Source organism: Gorilla gorilla, chromosome 4 (assembly GCF_029281585.2).
Source record: "Gorilla gorilla gorilla isolate KB3781 chromosome 4, NHGRI_mGorGor1-v2.1_pri, whole genome shotgun sequence".
In the NCBI taxonomy this organism is placed as follows: Eukaryota; Metazoa; Chordata; class Mammalia; order Primates; family Hominidae; genus Gorilla; species Gorilla gorilla.
Window position 1 is genome coordinate 13,273,755 of NC_073228.2, and position 21,169 is coordinate 13,294,923.

The following is a 21,169-nucleotide window of genomic DNA, read 5'->3' on the forward strand; positions in this document are numbered from 1 at the left end:
TCAACTGTTTCCCAGCAAAGCATCATTGGCGTCTTTGTTGTCTTTTTCTAGGGGATCCAATTCTTAATAGAGAACGACCTCCTGAAGAACACTTGTGAAGACATTGCCCAGTTCTTATATAAAGGCGAAGGGCTCAACAAGACAGCCATCGGCGACTACCTAGGGGAGAGGTAAGGCCTTGGGGATATGCGCATGCTAGGGAAGGCTGTTCAGGAACGACACAAAGAAACAAAATCCCAAGTACTCTGAAGTTCTTGGAGGGGTTTTTGCCTTAAAGCATCTGTAGCCCCACTGGAGTTGAGGGGAGGCTTTTCTGGGGAACAGTGATGGGTCTTTTCCGGGGGTCATGGGGACATCTTGCTTGTTCAGCCAGTCAGCAGAGCTAGCCAGTCTTCTTGCTGACAGTGTGCGCAAGTGGCTGTCTGGGCAGGAAACGCAGGACCACAGGACGCAGTGTAGGAGACATGGCCTGGCTGGAGATTCTCAGTGTTGGTGCCTGACTCCTGCTTTCTCTCCCATTTTTTGTCTTTTCTTGATAGAGATGAGTTTAATATCCAGGTTCTTCATGCATTTGTGGAGCTGCATGAGTTCACTGATCTTAATCTCGTCCAGGCACTACGGTGAGTATTCTTGAGGTGAGCCCCTTTGGAAGGAGTGAGAGGCCAGCCTTTGATCATGAGTCTGTCCTGGGGGGCATTTTATTGAAATTATATCTTTGGGTATGATTTTGAATATTTCGAAGTATTTTGGAGGGAAGAAATCTATTGGTCTCTGACTGGGAATGACTGGATGGTCAAGGGGAATTCAATTCTGTTACATTCTGGAGGCTGATTCTGTAACACTCTTCCTTGAGTCTTACATTTGAGGTTTTAGAAATTGATGAATACTTAAATTTTGAAATTTTTCAGTTTAGAAAATCCTTTAATTTCTTGCCCTGGAATAAGTAGTTATACATTTCATTTTGGAAAGAAAAATAAACCTTAATTTTTTATTAAATCTGTTACCTCATGCCTTTTAAGAAACTGTCATTCTGTATTTTCACTGCCGTAGGTGTAAATAATGACTTCATCTTTTGTGCTATCATTTAGCTGGATGGAAATAATCCACAATTAAACCTGTCAGCTGTGGGTCTTTCTTTGACTTAAAGGGATCAATTGTTAATGCTTTGACAAGACAATCTTCTCTTTTTCTGCCACCCATATTGTTTCCGGAAATAGCGTTTGTTTAAAATGAGCATTATCTATGTTTCAGTCTTGTATATTATTCTGAGGAGGGAAACCACTCCTCAGTAGGAATTGTTTCCCTCCTAATTTTTCACTTTTTCCTAAGGAAAATTTTACTTTTGATTAAGGTAACAGTGGTGCGGATGGCAATTTTGCATCTGTTCAGAGTTACAGTAACAGAAGGCTGAAGCCCAGCAGGGTTCCCTTTGCACTTTGATGTTAAAAAATCATTGGCAGTGGTCAGGCACCGTGGCTCACACTGTACTCCCAGCACTTTGGGAGGCTGAGGCGGGTAGATCACTTGAGGCCAGGAGTTTGAGACCAGCCTGGCCAGCACGGCGAAACCCAGTCTCTACCAAAAATACAAAAAATTAGCCGGGCATGGTGGCGTGTGCCTGTAGTCCCGGCTACTCGGGAGGCTGAGGCGGAAGATTGCCTGAACCCGGCAGGCAGAGGTTGCAGTGAGCCAAGATCACGCCACTGCACTCCAGCCTGGGTGACAGAGTGAGACTCCATCTCAAAAAAAAAAAGAAAAAAAAAATCATTGGCAGTTTAACAATTCGTAGAGAAATAAATTGCCTCCCCAAGTTCTGGAACACTCTGTCTTTACCCACTCAGGCAGTTCCTGTGGAGCTTCCGGCTACCCGGAGAGGCCCAGAAGATCGACCGGATGATGGAGGCGTTTGCCCAGCGATATTGTCAGTGCAATAATGGCGTGTTCCAGTCCACGGGTAAATACGATCATTCATCCCAGTTTATGATGGGCATTTTACACTGGATTATTTTGTTGGCACCAGATAATTTCTAAAACAAAAGGGCTGAGATTCATGCCTAGGAACATTTACTCAATGATAGTTATAATAGTAAAATGTTGGAAATAACCCGAAAGTCTGACATTAAGGCACTATGAATTTAAATTGTGGTACCTCTGAACTACGAAATACACAACTATTAAAAACCATGTTTTAGCTGCATGCAGTGGCTCACACTTGTAATGTCAGCACCTTGGGTGGGAGGCCGAGGTGAGAGGATTGCTTGAGGCTAGGAGTTTGAGACCAGCCTGGGCAACATTATGAGACCCTGTCTCCAAAAAAATTTTTAAAAATTAGCCAGGTGTGGTGGCTTGTGCCTGTAGTCCCGGCTATTTGTGAGGCTGAGGCAGGAGGATCTCTTGAGCCCAAGAGTTTACGACTACATGCAGTGAGCTATGATTGCACCACAGCACTCCAAACCTGGGTGACAGAGTGAGACCCTGTCTCAAAACAAAAACTAAAGAAACCCATATTGTTACAAAGAATTTTTATTGACATAGGAGAATGATATTAAGATTAGCAAAAAAGCATATGTATGTGTTTCCAGTTTTGTTACAGTATATATTTGTGAGATAAATATGTGATGAGTTATACATAGTCGTATTTACGTAGAGGAAATAAAGCAAAATAAATTATTGCTAGATAGTGGGATTATGGGTCATTACAGGTCATTTTGTTTTAAACACATTGTGTTTTTCAGAGTTTCTACAGTGTGTGTATTCTCCTTTCCAATCTGAAAAAATAAACAGCTTTAAGTCTTGAATACTTCATATACTTCTTCGTGCTTTGCTCCTTTCAGACAGCAGTGTGCCCTGGAGTGTACCCGTACATGTGGATTCATCTCATTCTTTTGAGAACATGGTTTTTGTTTTGTTTTGTTTTGTTTTTTGAGATGGAGTCTCACTCTGTCGCCCAGGCTGGAGTGCAGTGGCGCTAACTCGGCTCACTGCAAGCTCCGCCTCCCAGGTTCAAGCAAGTCTCCTGCCTCACCCTCCCAAGTTGCTGGGATTACAGGCGCGTGCAGCCATGCCTGGCTAATTTTTGTATTTTAGTAGAGACGGGTTTTCACCATGTGGGTCAGGCTAGGCTTGAACTCCTGACCTCATGATCTGCCTGCCTTGGCCTCCCAAAGTGCAGGGATTACAGGTGTAAGCCACTGCGCCTGGCCGAGAACATGGTTTTTTATTCCTGATTTCATCTGATATCACTCTTGCTCTTGCGGGTGGGATGTTTCTGAACATCTGAGCATGCAACGGCTCCCCTTTGCTTTTCTCTCATCTTTAGATACTTGTTACGTCCTCTCCTTTGCCATCATCATGTTGAACACCAGTCTGCACAACCCCAATGTCAAAGATAAGCCCACTGTGGAGAGGTTCATTGCCATGAACCGAGGCATCAATGATGGGGGAGACCTGCCGGAGGAGCTCCTCCGGGTAAGCAAGGAAGAATGGTCTTCATTCAAGTCAAGAAAGAGTTCACTGGGAACAGGATCGTCTTTTGTAGGAAGGAAGAAAAAACATACAATTTATCAAGGGTCTCCTCTTTTAATTTGTTTAACCATGTGAATTCCATTAAGAAAGTGGTAGTAAGGCCCAGCTAGGGAATCAGGGAGGGGACAGTGGTTTGTAAACATGAAACTAAAAGCTTGAATAGAAGTCAGGCTGCTTCTTTATTTTCCTAATTGGGAAGTCTTATTTATTTTGTCACTGTGAGCTGCCTGAAAGCAGAAATGGTCATAATCTTCTAGTCTCAGCATCTAGCAGGCTTGGCTTACTATAGGCACATAATGAATGCTTGTGGAATGAATGAAGAGAAAGGGGAGGAGGAAAAAATATTTCTAGAATCAGAGACATAAATTGTCATCTTTTATCCCAGAATCTCTATGAGAGCATAAAAAATGAACCCTTTAAAATCCCAGAAGACGACGGGAATGACCTCACTCACACTTTCTTCAACCCAGACCGAGAAGGCTGGCTATTGAAACTCGGTAAGTGCATCTCTGAGTTAGGGCTCCTAAAGCTGAGACTTAGGAAGAAAGGCTGTGTGTGTGCGTGCATGTGTGTGTGTGTGTGTGTGTGTGCGTGCGTGTGCACGTGCATGCATGTTCACACACATTCATGGACACAGACGCACCATGTAGGAAAGGGGGTGGCTTATAGGGGACTCCAGAGAGACTTTGGTATGAGTTCTGTTCTAACAAAGGTCCGCTTCCAAAAAGGAAGTGACTTCATAGTCATTGCCCCCATGGAACACAGAGACTACTGGGGACAGACTTACCCCACCATAAATATTGCCCACATGTGTTTATGCTCCACATTTTTACCCTTGAATTGGTTGACCAGGTTTTGTTTCAAGGCAGTTCCCTGAGCACCTGGTCTGTTTGCCTTCCCTGTCCCCATAACCACTGGGAGGGTGGCCGACCTTGTCCATCTTTCTACTTCCCATCGCACAGATTTGTACCTGGCGCTCCTGCCCCCACCCCAGTGCATCGTCACTTCCTTCTGCATCTGGCTCCCCCACAGGCAGTGTGCATGGCAAGCCTAGAGCCCTTGGCTGCAGCTCAATCCACAGCACTCTTACTCATTCTTGGGCAGCGGTTTTTTTTTTCTTTTTTTTTTTCCCCTCCTTTTCAATCTGAATCAGCCACATTAATTATTTTGTTCGTTTAGAAAAGCTGAAAATGCATTTCTCTTCCCTTTGCCAGAAGTGATGAGCTTGTATTGCTGAGATTTGTGGTCATGCCTTGCCGTGAAGGTGACAGGGTAATCAATAGGAAAGACATTAGTAGGGTTTTCATACACATTCATGTCCACATGTGTTTACTTTATTAATGGTTTCAGAACATAGAGCTCTAGACCCTCTGGACATAATGATGTCCTTTTTTTTTTTTGGACACTAACAGGGTACTTTCCTCTGTTGCCTTCTGCTTTAGCCTTTGATGAGTTGGGTTCTCACATTAGCAGGGGCTGTTCCGTCCTACACCAGCCCAACTGCTCGCCCCAGTGATTAGAAGTCAGTACTCTCTTGGTCATTACTGACACATCTGGGAAGGCTAAAATGGAATCCTTTATTTCTGGCTTGGTCAGATAGCAATAGACTTTATATTTCCTTTTAAAGGCATATCCCAAGTCCTTGTGCTTATACATAATGACTTAATTCATAAATTCCCCTTACAGCACCACTTCAGCGATCAGTTTTAAATATCTCTTGAATTGGCCATCATTTTATATATCTTTAAGCCAGCAGAATCTTTGAAGTTAAGGCTCTAAAATTACTAACCCCATAGGCAGCCTTCCCTTCCACATTCCTATTGCCAAGTGGATGGAGTTAAAAGGAAACCTACTGGAAACGTTTAAAGTGTGTCCAAGTTTGGATTTACTTCCCCCTCCAGCGAGATTTGTTTAAATGCTAATACTAAGTGTTAGCTTTGACAGCCCAGATACTAAAATTAGAACAGTACAAAGATTATCTTGGTTCTTAGACCAGGATGACATGCAAATTCATGAGGCATCTCGTATTTTAAAAAAGAGAAAATTTAACCAAGTGTGGGACTCAGTTTTAGCTCATTGCATTACTTTTTCTAAACCTCCATCAAATTCTTCTAGACTCTGAATATTGTGTTTTCATTGTAGCACACTTAGTATCACTCTTTGTGTTTATGTGCTGCAGAAGGCAGGGCTTCCAGCCGTCTGTAGCTGTGTGTATATGTCTGTGTATGCATATAGCCATAAGAATGTGTATTCTTGTGTATACACATCAGTACATGTGTATTCATGGGTATATGTGTGTACATTCTTACACACACTTTAAAAAGTGACAGCCATCTCAAGAAAGACATTTAATTTTCCCTGAAATAACCTTAGCTTTCTTTGCTCTGATTCTGGATATACTAATAAACATTGGCTTTGTAAAAGCTGATTTGTGGCATCTTTGGGGCCAGGTTTCCAGTAGTGCCTCAAATCTTGCCTTGATGAGGTGGAACGTGGCATGTAAGAGCCCCTCGTTCACGTGCCAGACAGTAGTGGGATCATTTGCCCGTTGAGTGTTTTTAGTTCAGCTCTCTCCCCAGGCAGGCGTGAATGTGACTGATACATTGCACTTTAAGATTAAGGAATCGGGTTTAATTTCTTTGTTTTAATTTTCTTTTCTCCCTCATTTGTATGTTTCCATGATTTTGGCTCTCCTTTTCCTTGCCCCAAACTCCAGGAGGTATGTAACCCTCAGCCTGCTCGCTCGCTCTGCTAGGCCACTGTCATTACTGCAGCATTTTCTGATTTCGTTATTTTTGGTTATTTTGTTTTTTAATTGCCGGTGGTAGTGTTAATGCTGCTTCTAACTTATTGTACAGTCCCTAGGGAACTGGTCAGGATCAGGGGTTTGGAGCAATTTTCGTTTTTCCTTTTTGGAGGAGTATATGTTATATTCATTACTGAATGCAGTAATGCAAGAAAACATACTAAGAGTGGGTTTGTAAAAGCAAAGGAAGTTTCCATGACATTTTCACTTGGAATTATTGGCTAAGACGTGCGCTATGTTTGATATTCAATTTGACGTCCATTAATCAGCCTGATTGAAAGTTAATCTCTGACGTGGGGAAGAGGAGAAAGAAGAGAAGGAAGTCTTTCTTTTTTCTTCTTTTTTCAAGCTGAGACTTACTCCAGAGAGAACAAAGTCTTGACTTCCCAAAGCTATGGAAAGCTTCTGATTTACCATGATGGAAAAGCAAACTAGGGAAAGAACTAAATTAGATGATACTTAAGACATTTGCCTTTGCACGAAAAGGGGAAATGGTATTTCCTAAACTCAAAATGATACCGAGTGAAGGTGAAAAAAACAACTCCAAACCAAAAAACCCTCCCTGAAGTCCTCATCTTTAGTTTCCTGGGGATCAGAGAAGGGTATTAACAGCCTCGGCTCTGTTGTTATGTTTTGTTTTGCTCCCTCGCTTTTTCAGCGAGTCCTCGTTAAAACCCCGAATCGGTCTCCTGGTTATGGTTTTGGTGTCTCCTCTCCATTTGCTGGTTTTTTTGGGGAAACATGTTTTCTTAGCCCAAGCCCCCTCAGGTCTGTGCCTAAGCATTCCCTGAGCAGTAGCTACACTGAAAAAGAACAGCCCCAAACATGCACAGTTACTGAGATGCTTCAGGGACTTGTCAGGTTGTTCTCAGCTGTAGGGGAAGATGGCATCCGGCCTTGATGTCTCGGGGAGGTCACAGGAGGCCTGAGGAGCCGTGCAGTGGGAGGTGGTCCTGTGAGTTCCACAGGGACTGTCCTAGGCGCGCATTGATCTGTCTGCTTGTTTCATGTCTGCTTTTCTTTCCACGAGGAAATGTTCCCCGTGGGCCCACAGTGATGCTTTATGGTAGAGGTCTCTGTAATGCAACAGATTGTCCAGGCATAATAACCAAGCTTTTGTAATCAGGCAGAGAATTTCTTCTGGCTTTGCTTTTTCTCCTTGATTTCTTTCCGTCTTGTTTCTTTTAGCATCTGACTCGCTTTTTCCATGATCTCCTATGTCCCAAGGGTTCCCCGGGTAGTGTCCTGTGATGGAGCGCATGGGAGGTCAGCATGGGTTGATGTTCCCTTTGTGCCGAGCCTCCGTGGGCAACCAATGGCCCGCCAGGCTGGAAGACCAAAGTTCTCAGACTCTGAATTGGTGGAGGGGGTTCCTTTTTAAGAACGAATTGGCTTCAATCCTGAATATAGTCTTTGCCTTCTTTATCCTCCTTATTTAATTCTGCCCAGGCTTTCCTGTTTTCCACATGCATGTCATAGTATCCATTTATGGTTTTCTCTTAATTCGTGCCATCTAACCTTTAGGGACCAGTGGCAAGGGCTCACATGAAACTTAGAAGTCACTGGAGGGAGAGAGTCTCAATTTGCTTGATATAGCACAGGATGGGCAGGTGGAGGGCACGTGCTTGCTTACAGCAAATTCCCTCGCATAACCTAGATCTGTGTCATTTGGAATCTTGGCAATTAATGATCAGTCACGTAAGCCCGCCTAGGGTTCAGCATCCAAGCAAGGTGCTAAAAACTGGCCTGAAAGTCCAGTGGTCCTTTTGCTTGTCTGCCAGGACCTACGCTGGACATTTTCTTTTCATAACATTATTTGCATACTCCCCTTAGGTTTCTCTGGTGTCAGCATGCAGGCAGGTCCTGGCAGTTAGAATAATCCCTGTAAAACCATTCTCCTCTTTGCTCAGCTATTTGTGATGAGGGCAAGAGAGAAAGCATGATCGGAGGTATGAGATTTATGCCCCATGATCCTTGCTATTTAGGAAGATTGGAGAAGCGGTATTGTCTGTAGGTTAAGTCTTAGCAAAAGAGCAGGCACAAGAAGCGTTTCTAGAATGCCATGCATAGCTTCACAGGTAAAGGCCTTAGGGATAAGTTTTGAGTGGTTCATGTTCAGAAAATGTTCCCTTGATGGGAGAGAGGTGGAGGAAAAGAAAGCCTGTGGTCCCGATTTGACAGCAGGTGTAGCTTCATTCAGATAGGCTTGGGGAAATTTTTCCTTCCTTCATGTCTGTCTCAGCATAACTTCACGGCCCCAACCCCAACTTTTTTTTTTTTTTCGAGAGGGAGTCTCCCTGTGTCACCCAGGCGGGAGTGCAGTGGTGCAGTCTTGGCTCACTGCAACCTCCACCTCCCCGTTCAAGCGACTCTCATGCTTCAGCCTCCTGAGTAGCTGGAACTATAGGCATGTGCCACCACCCCCAGCTAATTTTTATACTTTTAGTAGAGATGGGGATTCACCATGTTGGCCGCCTGGTCTTGAACTCCTGACCTCAAGCGACACACCCACCTTGACCTCCCAGAGTGCTGGGATTGTAGACGTGAGCCCCTGTGCCCAGCCGTGACCCCAGTGTTTTGTGCTGAGAAATACTAAAAAGAACCAAGGGAGGCCCTTGCCAGCCTCCCAGCCACCACCGCCAGAGCTTGTTTTGCCATGGCTGTATTTGCCAGCTGTTTCTGTTATAAGCTCCAGGTGAGAAGCCCAGAACGGAAAAGGCTCCTGAGGCCACCTCTCAGTACGAGTTGATTCTTCCTTGATAGAGGAATTCTGCTTTGATTCTCACCCAGGACCCGGGAGATTTTGTTTTCAGGACACTAGCACATAAGGTTAAGAGCCAGTGTAGAAGCTCAGTGTAATCATGAAGGTGAGGAAGAGAGTAGAACCACGGGGATTTACTTCATGTTCCAGGGAAAGTGTGGATTTGAAGGCTCCCAGCATCTCTCCTCCTGCTTCCTCCTTCCTTCACTTCCAGTGAAACACTCCTTATGTGCCGGGCTGCTTGTCAGTAGCAGAGTAGCCCGCGCTAGGTGCTGACCCTTCCCTCTTTTTCTGTTCTTTGGCAATTTCTACCACATAGGCTTTTTGCTGACTCTGGCAAATTTGCATTGTATGTCATTATTGCCCCGGGTTTTCTCGCCACAAACCCATGCTCATCCTGCCGTCCCGATTCCATCTCCAGGTGTCACCTAGATGCGCTTGCTCTGCTTGTACCCACAGGCTTTCACTTTGTGAAAGACGCTTCTGTTTCGGCTCTGTGTCTTGTTACTGATGTCAATGTTGTGGGCTCCACGTTCTCCTGATGCCTCTCCCCCAACCCTCTCTGAGAAGAGAGGGTGTCGTGTGTGTCGTGGAGCCTGCACTTGTCTGGTTGTCTCTTGTCGAACGTGCATCTCTTTTTGCTCTGCAGGTGGCAGGGTAAAGACTTGGAAGAGACGCTGGTTCATTCTGACTGACAACTGCCTTTACTACTTTGAGTATACCACGGTGAGCACCTGCTGGTCGGCCTCCAGACTAGGGATGGGCAAGGCCTCCGGTTCCAAGTGTCTCTAATCAGACATGGTTGAGGAGACCGTTGGATTTGCCCTTCAGTATCTGTGGGGGATCGGGGAGAGTTTAAGCAAAGTGGAAGAACTGAAGTAAATCTCAGAATGGGGAACCCCTGAGAAGAGGTGTGTGCCTTAAAGGGCACGGGCTCAGAGCAGGCACCCGGTTCTGGTGGGACAGGAGATACCTGGCCTGGAGGAGGGGGAGCACTAGAAATGGGTTTTGGAACTGGGCTAGAAAGAATGAATTTGCATTGGTTGCCGAGAAAGAGTATGTGGCCCTAATCGAAAGGGAGATGAAAAGAAAAAGGAAATAATCGTGATTTAGAAAATTCACCTATTCTGGGTTAGCAGAAATGTGATTTCAGAAGAAACAGCCCAAGGGGTAAAATATATAGTGGGGGAAAAGGAAGTGAAGTGAAATGGGAAAAGTCAATTTGAGATTATCTGGAGTTTTAAGAAGTTTTGTTGGTTTTTATTCAGTGGGAGAGACTTACAGCTGCAAATTTGTGTTTTATATACATATATCCCTTTTGTAATAATAGCCAAAGAGAGTAAAAATCATAAATTAGCTCTTTTCAGAGCTCCCTCTAAGCAAGGTACCCAGAACCCTGGCAAGTTAGCACTTGGTATGGAGACCGTGGCTCACCGGACTGGTGATGGGGTGCTTTTTCATTTCTGCCACCTTTCTTGGTCATTGTAAGGGCAAAGCGGGCATACTCCCATGGCATCGAACTTTTGTCTTAAAATAAATCAAGGCCGTTGAGTTGAGAGTGCTTTGCTTTTGTTCTCCAAGTATATCTTCATGGAGCAAAAGTCATTGATCCCACTGAGAAAATTAAGACTCAGAAGTATCTTTTAAAATAAGTTTAGAGCAAAACGGGGCTTAAGTAAAACATTGAAATCCTGACTATATTCACCAGTCACTTATTTAGGACCAAGAAACAGGTACACGCCTTGGCATTTTCTGCTGTGAGGTGTGAAGATGGGTTTCCGTCGTGTCTAACACTTAGCGTTGTTCTCCATCCCCACGGACATCATGCACATGCAGCTTCTCACCCAGGGAATGCACTTTGTAGCCCATCAGGCTGCAGGCAAGAGCCGCTCCTTCTGATGGTTTGGTGACTGAGGATAGTAAATCACTGTGAAGGGAATTCTGGCCGGGATTTCATATGTTGTAGGGGCTCAGCTCATGCCCTGCAAGTTCTGCACTGGCTTTGCTTTTCTGTTGTTATAGTCTTTTCATATGAGAGTAATACACTTCAAATATCTGCAAAATAATAAAAAGAAAGCTGCTTTCTGCTTCACCCCCAAAGTACCACTGTGAACATCTTGGTACAATTTTTTCTGTTTTGTTCACCCTTCTGCCCTATATTTTGCCTTTTTTCTGAAGACACCTACACTAACGATGTCTTTAACATCATGTCTGAATTTGTCTCGCTATTTTCTGGGTCAAAATGATACATAAGCATCTAAGTGGTGTACTCCTAAGTCCTGGACAATCCTATAGCAATGCTACGAGATTCTAGAATCTTGTGGTTTTTCGTGATGCCGACCGTAGTGGTGTCACCTTAATCCTTAATTCAGCAAAGTGTAGCATTTTATCAAGCAATGGAAATACAGAGAAAAATACTTTTTTTTTTTTGAGACGGAGTCTCGCTCTGTCTCCCAGGCTGGAGTGCAGTGGTGGTGTGATCTTAGCTCACTGCAACCTCTGCCTCCTGGGTTCAAGTGATCCTCCCATCTCAGCCTCCTGAGTAGCTGGGACTAGAGGTGTGCGCCACCACATTTGTTTTTTTTTGTTTTGTTTTCTGTTTTTTAAGTAGAGATGGGGTTTCACCATGTTGGCCAGGCTGGTCTTGAACTCCTGACCTCAGGTGATCTGCACCCAGCAGTAAATACATTTCTTTTTTTTTTTTTTTTTTTGAGATGGAGTCTCGCTCTGTTGCCCAGGCTGGAGTGCAGTGGCACGATCTTGGCTCACTGCAAGCTCCGCCTCCCGGGCTCACGCCATTCTCCTGCCTCGGCCTCTCGAGTAGCTGGGACTACAGGCGCCGCTGCCACGCCCAGCTAATTTTTTGTATTTTTAGTAGAGACAGGGTTTCACTGTGTTAGTCAGGATGGTCTCGATCTCCTGACCTTGTGATCCGCCCACGTCAGCCTCCCAAAGTGCTGAATACATTTCTTAAGACACAGAGAGGATGCTGTCAGAATTAAGATGGTAGATTGAAACTTCCACACAGAATTACCTAACAGAGCAAAAGACTAGTAAAAAAATAAGTAGGGAAAAATAGCAACCAAGCAGGGGAAGGGGCAGAACGAATTCAGTGCACTGCAGCCCTGGGCAGCAGCGGAAGCCGCGGTGGCAGGGGCAGCAGTCAGGAGCAGTGTGCAGGGTTTCTACCTCACGGCCCGGGATTTGAGGAGACCCGGCAGTCTCGCTGGTTTCTCAGGTCTGGGAGGAAGCAAACTGAACGGGACTTGTTATTTTTTCCTCCCTGATCAAGGAGTAGTAAAATCCCCTGCTGGGTGGACATTGGTGAAATGGGAAAAGTGAAAAAAGCAGCCGTTATAGACATAAGTAAAGGCTCAAGACTGTATATTCAATGGGGAAGACTGTCCATGGAGGGTCTCCCGTGAGCATGATATCCATCCCCAAATACAGGGGTCCTCAACTCCAGGCCATAGGACAGTACCAGTCTGTGGCCTGTTACGAGCCAGGCCACACAGCGGGAGGTGAGTGGCAGGCGAGCGGTGGAAGCTTCATCTGTATTTACAGCCAGCTGCTCCCCATCACTCACATCACCTCCTGAGCTCCACATCCTGTCAGATCAGTGGCGGCGTTAGATTCTCATAGGAGCGCGAACCCTATTGTAAATTGCGTGGGCCAGAGATCTAGGTTGTGTACTCCTCCTGAGAATCTAATGCCTGATGATCTGAGGTGGAGCTGAGGCAGTGATGCTAGTGCTGGGGAGCAGCTGCAAGTACAGATGAATGTTAGCAGAGAGGGTTGACTGCACAGAGACCATAATAATACATCAGTTGCTTGCAGACTCATCAGAACTCTATCAGTGAGTGGCAAGTGACAATTAGCCTGCCTCTGGTGGCAGGCTTTATAGTGGCAAGTGAGCTGATGTACTTCAATTGTACAGCTTTATCTGGTGGCAGGCTTTAAGTCAGAATCCAACACTTATTTCAGTCCGTGCGTGGCCTGCCCGTTATTTTATTTACCACTGCCATCCGCATCTCTTTCCCACACTGTGTACTTGTCTCAGCCACGGTTTTGGTAAGCCCACCCACCAACCCTAGCCAAAATGAGTAAAAACCAAACGTCACTGGAGAGCTTCTTTGAAAAGGGGGAGAGACCCATTGATGAGACAGCAGAAGACGCCAAGACTGCCAACAAAAATAAAGCTGCATTGTAAAGAAAATGCCAAGAGTTCTACTCAAATTCTAGGTTCATTTCAACAGGTGATCACATTCGCCAAGCCCACTTTGTAGAATATGTGGTGACCAACTACCCAACAAAGCCATGAAAGCTTCCAAACTGCTTCACCACATGGAGACCAAGCACCCTGCATCAAAAGACAAGCCTTTGGAGTTTTGAAAAGAAAAAAACGTAAACATCAAGAACAGAAGCAATTATTGAAGGCCACCCCTTCATCAAATATGTCTGCGCTGAAAGCATCATTCTTCATGTCTAACCGCATTGCCAAAGCCAGGACTGGCTGTTGGTGAAGAGTTGATCCTGCCTGCTGCTAAGGACGTTTGTCATGCGCTTTTAGGAGAGGCTGTGGTTCAAAAGGTGGCACGTGTTGCTCTTTCGGCCAGCACTGTAACTAGGCAGATTGATGAAATAGCAGCAGATACTGAGGCACAGTTGTTAGAGAGGATTAACGAGTCACTGTGGTACTCAATCCAGGTTGAGGAGTCTACCGATGTTGACAACAAGACAACAAGGCTTGTTTTTCTGTGACATATTTTTCAGGGGGATGTTCATGAGGATATGTTATGTGTGCTTTAGTTGCCAACCAACACCACGGCTGCCATTCAAGTCTTTGAATTATTACATATCAGGGAAACTGAACTGTTTTGTTTTGTGGTGTTATATGCATGGATGGAGCAGCTGCCGTGACTGGACAGCTTTCTGGTTTCACTACTCAGGTCAAAGAGGTCACTTCTAAATGTGAGTCTATGCAGTATGTCATCCATAGAGAAGTGCTGGCTAGCCAAAAAGTGTCACCTGAACTTAACAACATTTATGCAGGATGTGATTAAAATTACCAACCACATTAAAGTACGTGGCCTAACTCAGGTCTGTTCATGCAGCCCTCGGAGGAGATGGACGCAGAGCACACACGGCTTCTCTGATACACAGAGTGAGATGCTTTCTAAAGGCACATCACTGGCCAGAGTTTCTGAGTTGCAACAGCCACTTCAGAGATTTCTTCTAGAAAAAGTCACCACTAGCAGCACATTTCAGTGACACAGAATATAGGTCAGGAAACTTGTGTACTTGTGTGACAGATTAAACCTACTCACAAACTCAGTCTGTCACTTTAGGGGAGAGTGACAAGTGTGTCCCAGTCAGCAGATCAAGTGGCTGCTTTCAAAGCCAAACTGGAATAACAGGGGTGATGAGTGAACACTGGGATTTCTGACATGTTGCAAACATTAGAGAGATTGTGAGAGACGGATCCAGGGCCTTCTTTCCCCCAGCTGGTGCATGATCACCTGCCTCTGCTTTCAGAAGAGCTTGAGCGATACTTCCCAACCACAAAAGAACCTGAACTGGAAAGGAATGGATCTGTGACCCATTTGAGAATAAGCCAGGTGAATCACCTTTGCCAATGCTAGAAGAGGATCAACTGCTTGAGATCGCAAATGACAGTGGCCTTAAAAGTATGTTTGAGACAACTTCAAATCTCCATATGTTCTGGATTAAAGTTGAGGCAGAATATCTTGAGATTGCCCCAAAAGCACTGAAAGCCTGCTTCCACGCCCAACATCCTGTCTTTGTGAAGCAGTGTTTTCTGCAGTGACAGCAGCCAAAGAGTGATTACAGAGTAGACTGGACACAAGCAACACATGTTGGGTGTCACTGTCTCCCATCACCCCCAGATGGGACTATCTAGTTGCAGGAAAACAAGCTCAGGGCTCCCATTGATTCTACATTATGGTGAGTTGTATAATTATTTCATTATATATTACAGTGTAATAACAATAGAAATAAAGTGTACAATAAATGTAGGCTGGGCGCGGTGGCTCACTCCTGTAATCCCAGCACTTTGGGAGGCCAAGGTGGGCAGATCACCTGAGGTTGGGAGTTCGAGACCAGCCTGACCAACATGGAGAAACCCCGTCTCTACTAAAAATAAAAAATCAGCCAAGTGTGGTGGCACATGCCTGTAATCCCAGCTACCAGGGAGGCTGTGGCAGGAGAATCGCTTGAACCCAGGAGGTGGAGGTTGCGGTGAGCCAAGATCTCGCCATTGCACTCCAGCCTGGGCAACAAAAGCAAAACTGTGCCCCCAAAAATAAAAATTAATTAATTAATTAATTTAAAAAATGTAATGTGCTCGAATCATCCCGAACCATCTTCCCTCCCCTGCCTTTGTCCATGGAAAAATTGTCTTCCATGAAACCAGTCCCTGGTACCAAAAGGCTGGGGACTGCTGCCCAGATAGATGGAGCAAACCCTGACGTTGGATACTTACAATCCTAGAGGAAAGACCAGAACTCGGGGAGTATCTTCGATGAGCTCTCCCACCACTCACCATTCTCTTAGGAGACTGCATAATATGCTAGAATGCAGAACACCTGGCTGCCCACCACAGGTCAGGGTAAGTGGTTAGGGGGACACAAGCAGATCAGAGATTCACAGGAGGAGAACCAGGGGTCACTCACAGATTTACCAGAGCCAGCTGGAAGGCCAGAAAAGCAAGGTTTCCGTCTTCAAACAAGTGAGAACCCAAGCAATAGCATATACTTACAATGCAACCATTAATATATAATCATAGAATTATAACTTATTTATTCTTAAAGGTAAGTTAAAACTTTAAGGAGTGGAACAAATTAGCTGAAAATATAATCATGTCCTATAAATATAATGTCTTAAATGCTTGAGCCAATCACAGAGATTATATCTGAAAAAGACAAGTATTAAAACAATGAGAGAAAAGCTAGCAGATGCAGAGAACAGAAGACGATCCCAATAATACCAGAGTAATTGGTGCCTGCAGAATCAAAGATACAGTGTGGCATGAGGTGATTTCCCTGAGAAAGAGGAAAAAGCCCTGAATCTGCAAATCAAAGAAGACACCATATTTCAGGAAACTGTTACAGAAAGGGTCGCTCCAAAGCCTGGCCCCTTAGACCATTGAACTTGGAGCCAAGTGTCTGGTCGTTCTGTTGGAAAAAGCAGATCATCTCCAGCAGCTTTTAGTCCCAGAAATTAAAGTATCAAGGTCTGCACAGTTTTGAAGAGAAGAATGACCCAAGACCCTTTATCCAGCCACGTTATTGTTTAAGTAAAGCACAGCTGGCCGCACTCTCCTGAAGAAAACGTGAAATGCAGCACTTTGGAACCTTCTTGAAAAAAAAATTGCTTGACAGTAACATCCAGCAAGTAAGAGAATGAATCACAAGAAAGGCCCTGGGAAGTAAAAGACTGGTAGTGAGCATTGAACTATTCATTTAAATACAGAACTAATACTTAAATATGCAACTAATACTAAAATATGCTTAAGTTCAGAATACGAAAATATACTTAAGTATGGAACTAATACCAAAATATTCTTAAGTATAGAACTAATAGCTAAATATACCTCATATAGAAGTAATAGCTAAATAAACTTAAATATAGAGCTAATACTAAAATATGCTTAAATAAAACAAATACTAATTAACCAGAAATTGTGGCTGCAGGACATACCATGAATGTTATAAACCTGGACAATGTAAAAGTGAAATAATCAATAAAAATCAGGAGGTGGGAGGAGGAACAATGTGAAGAATTAGAAGATTTTGTACTTTTTAAAATGCAGAGTCAAGAAATATTGTTAAAATGGAAGCATGTTGTATTTTTTAAAAGAATAAGTAAAGCCTCTTTTTTTTTTTTTTTTTTTTTTTTTTTTGAGACAGAGTCTTGCTCTGTCGCCCAGGCTGGAGTGCAGTGGCACGATCTTGCAGTGGCTCACTGCAACCTCCGCCTCCCGGGTTCAAGAGATTCCCCTGCCTCATCCTCCTGAGTAGCTGGGATTACAGGCACGTGCCACCACATGCGGCTAATTTTTGTATTTTTAGTAGAGATGGGGTTTCACCATGTTGGTCAGGCTCGTCTCAAACTCCTGACCTCGTGATCTGCCCGCCTCAGCCTCCCAAAGTGCTGGGATTACAGGCGTGAGCCACCATGCCTGGTCAGACCTCTTAATGTTTTCATAAACTTCTTTGTCTTAACTTGAATAAGGTTATTTCAGGAACTATTGTGGTAAAGAAACATTTACTTTGAAGTTCAACAATTCTTCAGTTTCTACTTCCTTTTTTCCCCCTGTTAAATTCTAAACAATTAAAATAGAATGTGTTTTATGAAAATAATACCACTCGAAATATCCCATTTTCATAAAACCTGTTTTTCTCCGTCTCTCTGCACACACACAAAATATCTTCACCTAATGTCAGCAATGATAATTTAGGAGTGATTGGATTTGGAGTATTTTTAAACCTTTCACCTGTATTCTTTTCTACAATATTTAGTTCTTTATAATAAGCAATTCGTATTTTTACAGCAACAGTGATTGTTCTTAAAGACAAATTTAAAAAGCCAAAGATGTTGGCCTAGGTTATTTCCCTCTTCACAGGGGAAGGGAGTGGTTATTGGGCACACACAAGTCATCAGTGAGGGGTGCAGCCTGCCTGTTCTTAGGCCTGCCAGAGTCCATTTAAAGTTCTAGACAGGGACCTTTTTAATATTTGGGATTTTACATTGCTGCCCAGCAGCTTAACGTTTAGTTGTTTCCATCAGTGGTTCTCATTCTGTCTTTCACTCCAGCACTGAGGGATAGCGTGAGCACCTGTCTGCGATGCTGGCTCACTCAAGCCAATTCTCAAGTGGCAGGATGAGTGTGCTGAGAAGAGCGAGGAGGGCCACGCTCTGCAGGATGGAGCAGGAAAGAGGCGGGGCCAGGAAGGATACCAGAATCCCCAGTGGGTTTTCCCGGTGACCAGGAGGGTCTTATAACCTGGTCCCCACTCCCAGGCTGAAGACCATGGGTGTAAATCATCTTGGTTTAAAATCATTTTCCATCAAGAATGTGCATCATGCATGTGTAACCTGGATGCCGCAGGCCTCACCAGTCAGAGAGTATACATTATGTCACATACTTATTGAGGTCCAAAGTGTGAGTACTCTTAGACCACCCACCTGCTCGCCTGGTGATGCCTCAACCCAGTTAACCCAGCGGAATCCTCAAGGTGCAGGCACCAATTAAACCCTAGAAGTGAGAATGGGGAGGGTAAAAACCAGAAGCAGAATTGGCTGAGAACTGTTTAGGAAACAGACCAGCTGTCGCCCTCACCTCATGCCCCTGAGGGCCTGTCCCCACCACCCAGGCAGAAGTCTGAGTGCTCGCTCACAGGAGAGACTGGCCAAGCATTTCTGGGTGAGGGACTCTAGGCCCAGTTGAAGGCGGGGGCATTTTCCCCAGACAGGAGTGTGGGGTAAATGCAGCCTTCTCGAATGCTGAGGACTTCTCCTACCCCCAGCTTCTCCTCACTCAGCTCTCAGAACCACAGGTAGCCAGGTCTGTAGCTTGCAGACAGAGTGGGAAACTTCTCTGCCCAAGAAGAGATGCGTGAGGTTATTTAGTCAGATTCCCCAGCAGACAGCCTAGTGAGAGGGCCCTTGTAGATGGTCACAGTGCACAGGCTTCAGGTCCCAGTCATCTCTTAGTCTTCCGCTCTTCAAATGGGACAACCAAGGAGTCCCAGATACCTGAGGAATTCCTGCCGGGTGAGAGCAGGTAGAGACCAAAGCAGCCGAACAGCCAAAGAGCAACTTGGATGAGAGAGAGGGAGGGGTCCAGGAAGAAGAAGGGTCCACCGCCAGCTGTGAAGAGACTCAGCCGTCTCAGGTGACATCACAGCTGCGAAACAAGAACAGGATCCTGTATGAAGCCACGGAACAAAAATAATAAAAAAAAATCCTCCTGGAAATTCAAAGCATGGTAGAAGTGAAAACTCAATGGAAAAGTTGGAAGAAAAGCATTAAGAAAATCTCCCAGAAAGAATAAAAAGGCAGAGGGAAAATAATAAAGGAAAGACTTTTATTTTCCAAAAAAGAACTAGTCCAGGAGGTCTAGCATGTTCCAGAGAAGCTGAGAAAACAAAGAGGGGGTAACCCTTGACAAAATAATTTTTTAAAACCTCCCCCAAATGATGGATGTGTTTCCAGATTGGAAGGCTTACTGAACACCTTGCATGATGACTGAAAATGAATGCACGCCAAGGCTGCCTCCTTAGGGGGCCTCAGAACACTGAGGACACAGAGGACGGCAGTCGTGTGCAAAGCACCAGCAACCAGAACAGCTTTGTGTGGGGTGATACTGAATGCTGAAGGCAGGAAAGCTGGGCTTCCCGGTCTTGGAGGAGGGTCATGTCCAGCCTAGACTGTTAGGCACAGCCAGATAGCAGCCAGGTGTGAGAATCCAATAGAAACATTCTTAGCCAACTGAGATTTCAGAAATGTTACCACCCACACACCCTTTCTCAGGATGCTGGTGGAGGACAAAGGCCTTGGCTGTAGGAAACCAGAGATCTTGAAACCTCTTGTTTCAAGAGAGGAGGGAAGAGTGCTCTGGAATGAAGAGTGCTGAGGTTAAGGATGAAGCAGTTTACCAAGTATCAAGGCAACCAGTCCAGACTGGAACAGGTTTCAGAGGCTCCAGGAAGGATTACTTCAAGAAATGAAAATTAATAGGATGCCTGATACAAATTAGCATTAGCAAGGAGATTTTGATAAGAGGTTAACCATTTGCAATTGGTTTTGGTGGTAAGGTCACAGAAATATAAGTCAAAGGAACAACCCACTTCTCCACCCTCCATAATTTTGGTTCCAGTGGGGAAGGAAGCTTTTCAGGAAGGAAAAAATTAGGCAGTTCACTATATGGCACAGGTCGGAAGAGAAACGTGGTGTTAATGAAGACACTGTATAGCCCTACCTCAGATGACCAGATAGTTATTTTGGGAGGACGGGGAATATGAATATGCCCAGGTAAGAGGAGGAGCTCAGTCCTCTTCTGTAGATAACATCTAAGATCAAGCACTCAAAAGGCAGTTCTAATATGGTATTTTGGAGATATGTGAGATACAGAGGTAAAGACCAAGCAGGTTGGCTTGAAGAAGTTGGAAATAGTTGCTAGCCAGGATGGGGAAATGGCCGAAAGACTCTTTTTCGCTTTTAGAGAACTCAGAACTGGTTGGTTTTTTTTTTTTTTTTGAGACGGAGTCTTGCTCTGTCACCCAGGCTGGAGTGCAGTGGCGCTATCTGGGCCCACTGCAGGCTCCGTCTCCTGGGTTCACACCATTCTTCTGGCCAAATATAAAGACTTTAACAGTGCTAGGACTTGGACATGGGTTGGCTGGATATCAGGGGACTGTGAAACTGCCGTCAGACGTATGCTGGAAGTGTCTGCGGTGCCGTGCCCTCTGTAGATGAGACGGGACTAGTTGGCGGGTGCAGCTCTGTTCTGGACAGGAGTCAAGGTGCCTTTGGAAATCCAGATGGAGTTGTCAGGATGGCGGTGTCTCTGAGGATTGTACTGTCTGGCGGTGGGGCGATGGACAGAGGCAGTGAGTGGTTAATGGTCAGACCCACAGCTGCAGTCCCAGGCATCAGGGGCGCTAGGGTGAAACTAGGAAAGGCTTCCTGGAGTTGTTGCCCCAGAACTGAGGCTTCAGAGGTGAGTGGGAGAGCCAGGCAAAGGGAAGAGGGAAACGTTCTTTCTAGGGGAAAGGGGCCTGCACACTCCCTGCTTGAGGACCGTGCCCGGGTCATTGCCGGCCACACTCTCACGGTGTCTGTTGAATCTTCTGGTCTTTCTACTCGCACAGGACTTGCAGTTATATTGACAATCCTCAGACATTTTTGGTGTTATTCTTGTTTAGAACGTAAGGAGTTCCCTCAGGCTGATTTATGAACTTCATGTCCTGGGAGAAGGCAGGAAAGTTCGGATGAGTCACCGGCGAGGAATCTGACAGTGTGTGTCCTTAAACTGTGATCTTAAACTTCCTCTC

The 21,169-nt window shown here is 45.0% G+C and overlaps 1 protein-coding gene across 4 annotated transcripts in view; it reads left to right on the forward strand.

Annotated features, from left to right (window-relative positions):
* CYTH1 (cytohesin 1) overlaps window positions 1–21,169 on the forward strand; it is a 106,832-nt gene that overhangs the window by 78,718 nt on the left and 6,945 nt on the right. For 2 of the 4 annotated variants that reach the window (XM_031011007.3, XM_055388773.2), the window contains exons 5-10: window positions 52–170; window positions 540–620; window positions 1,842–1,954; window positions 3,320–3,468; window positions 3,911–4,022; window positions 9,742–9,818. In XM_031011007.3, the coding sequence (XP_030866867.1) occupies window positions 52–170; window positions 540–620; window positions 1,842–1,954; window positions 3,320–3,468; window positions 3,911–4,022; window positions 9,742–9,818 (651 nt within the window). Of the gene's footprint in view, window positions 1–51; window positions 171–539; window positions 621–1,841; window positions 1,955–3,319; window positions 3,469–3,910; window positions 4,024–9,739; window positions 9,819–21,169 lie in introns of all 4 variants that reach the window. The other 2 variants (XM_063706050.1, XM_063706051.1) reach the window with 1 other exon arrangement.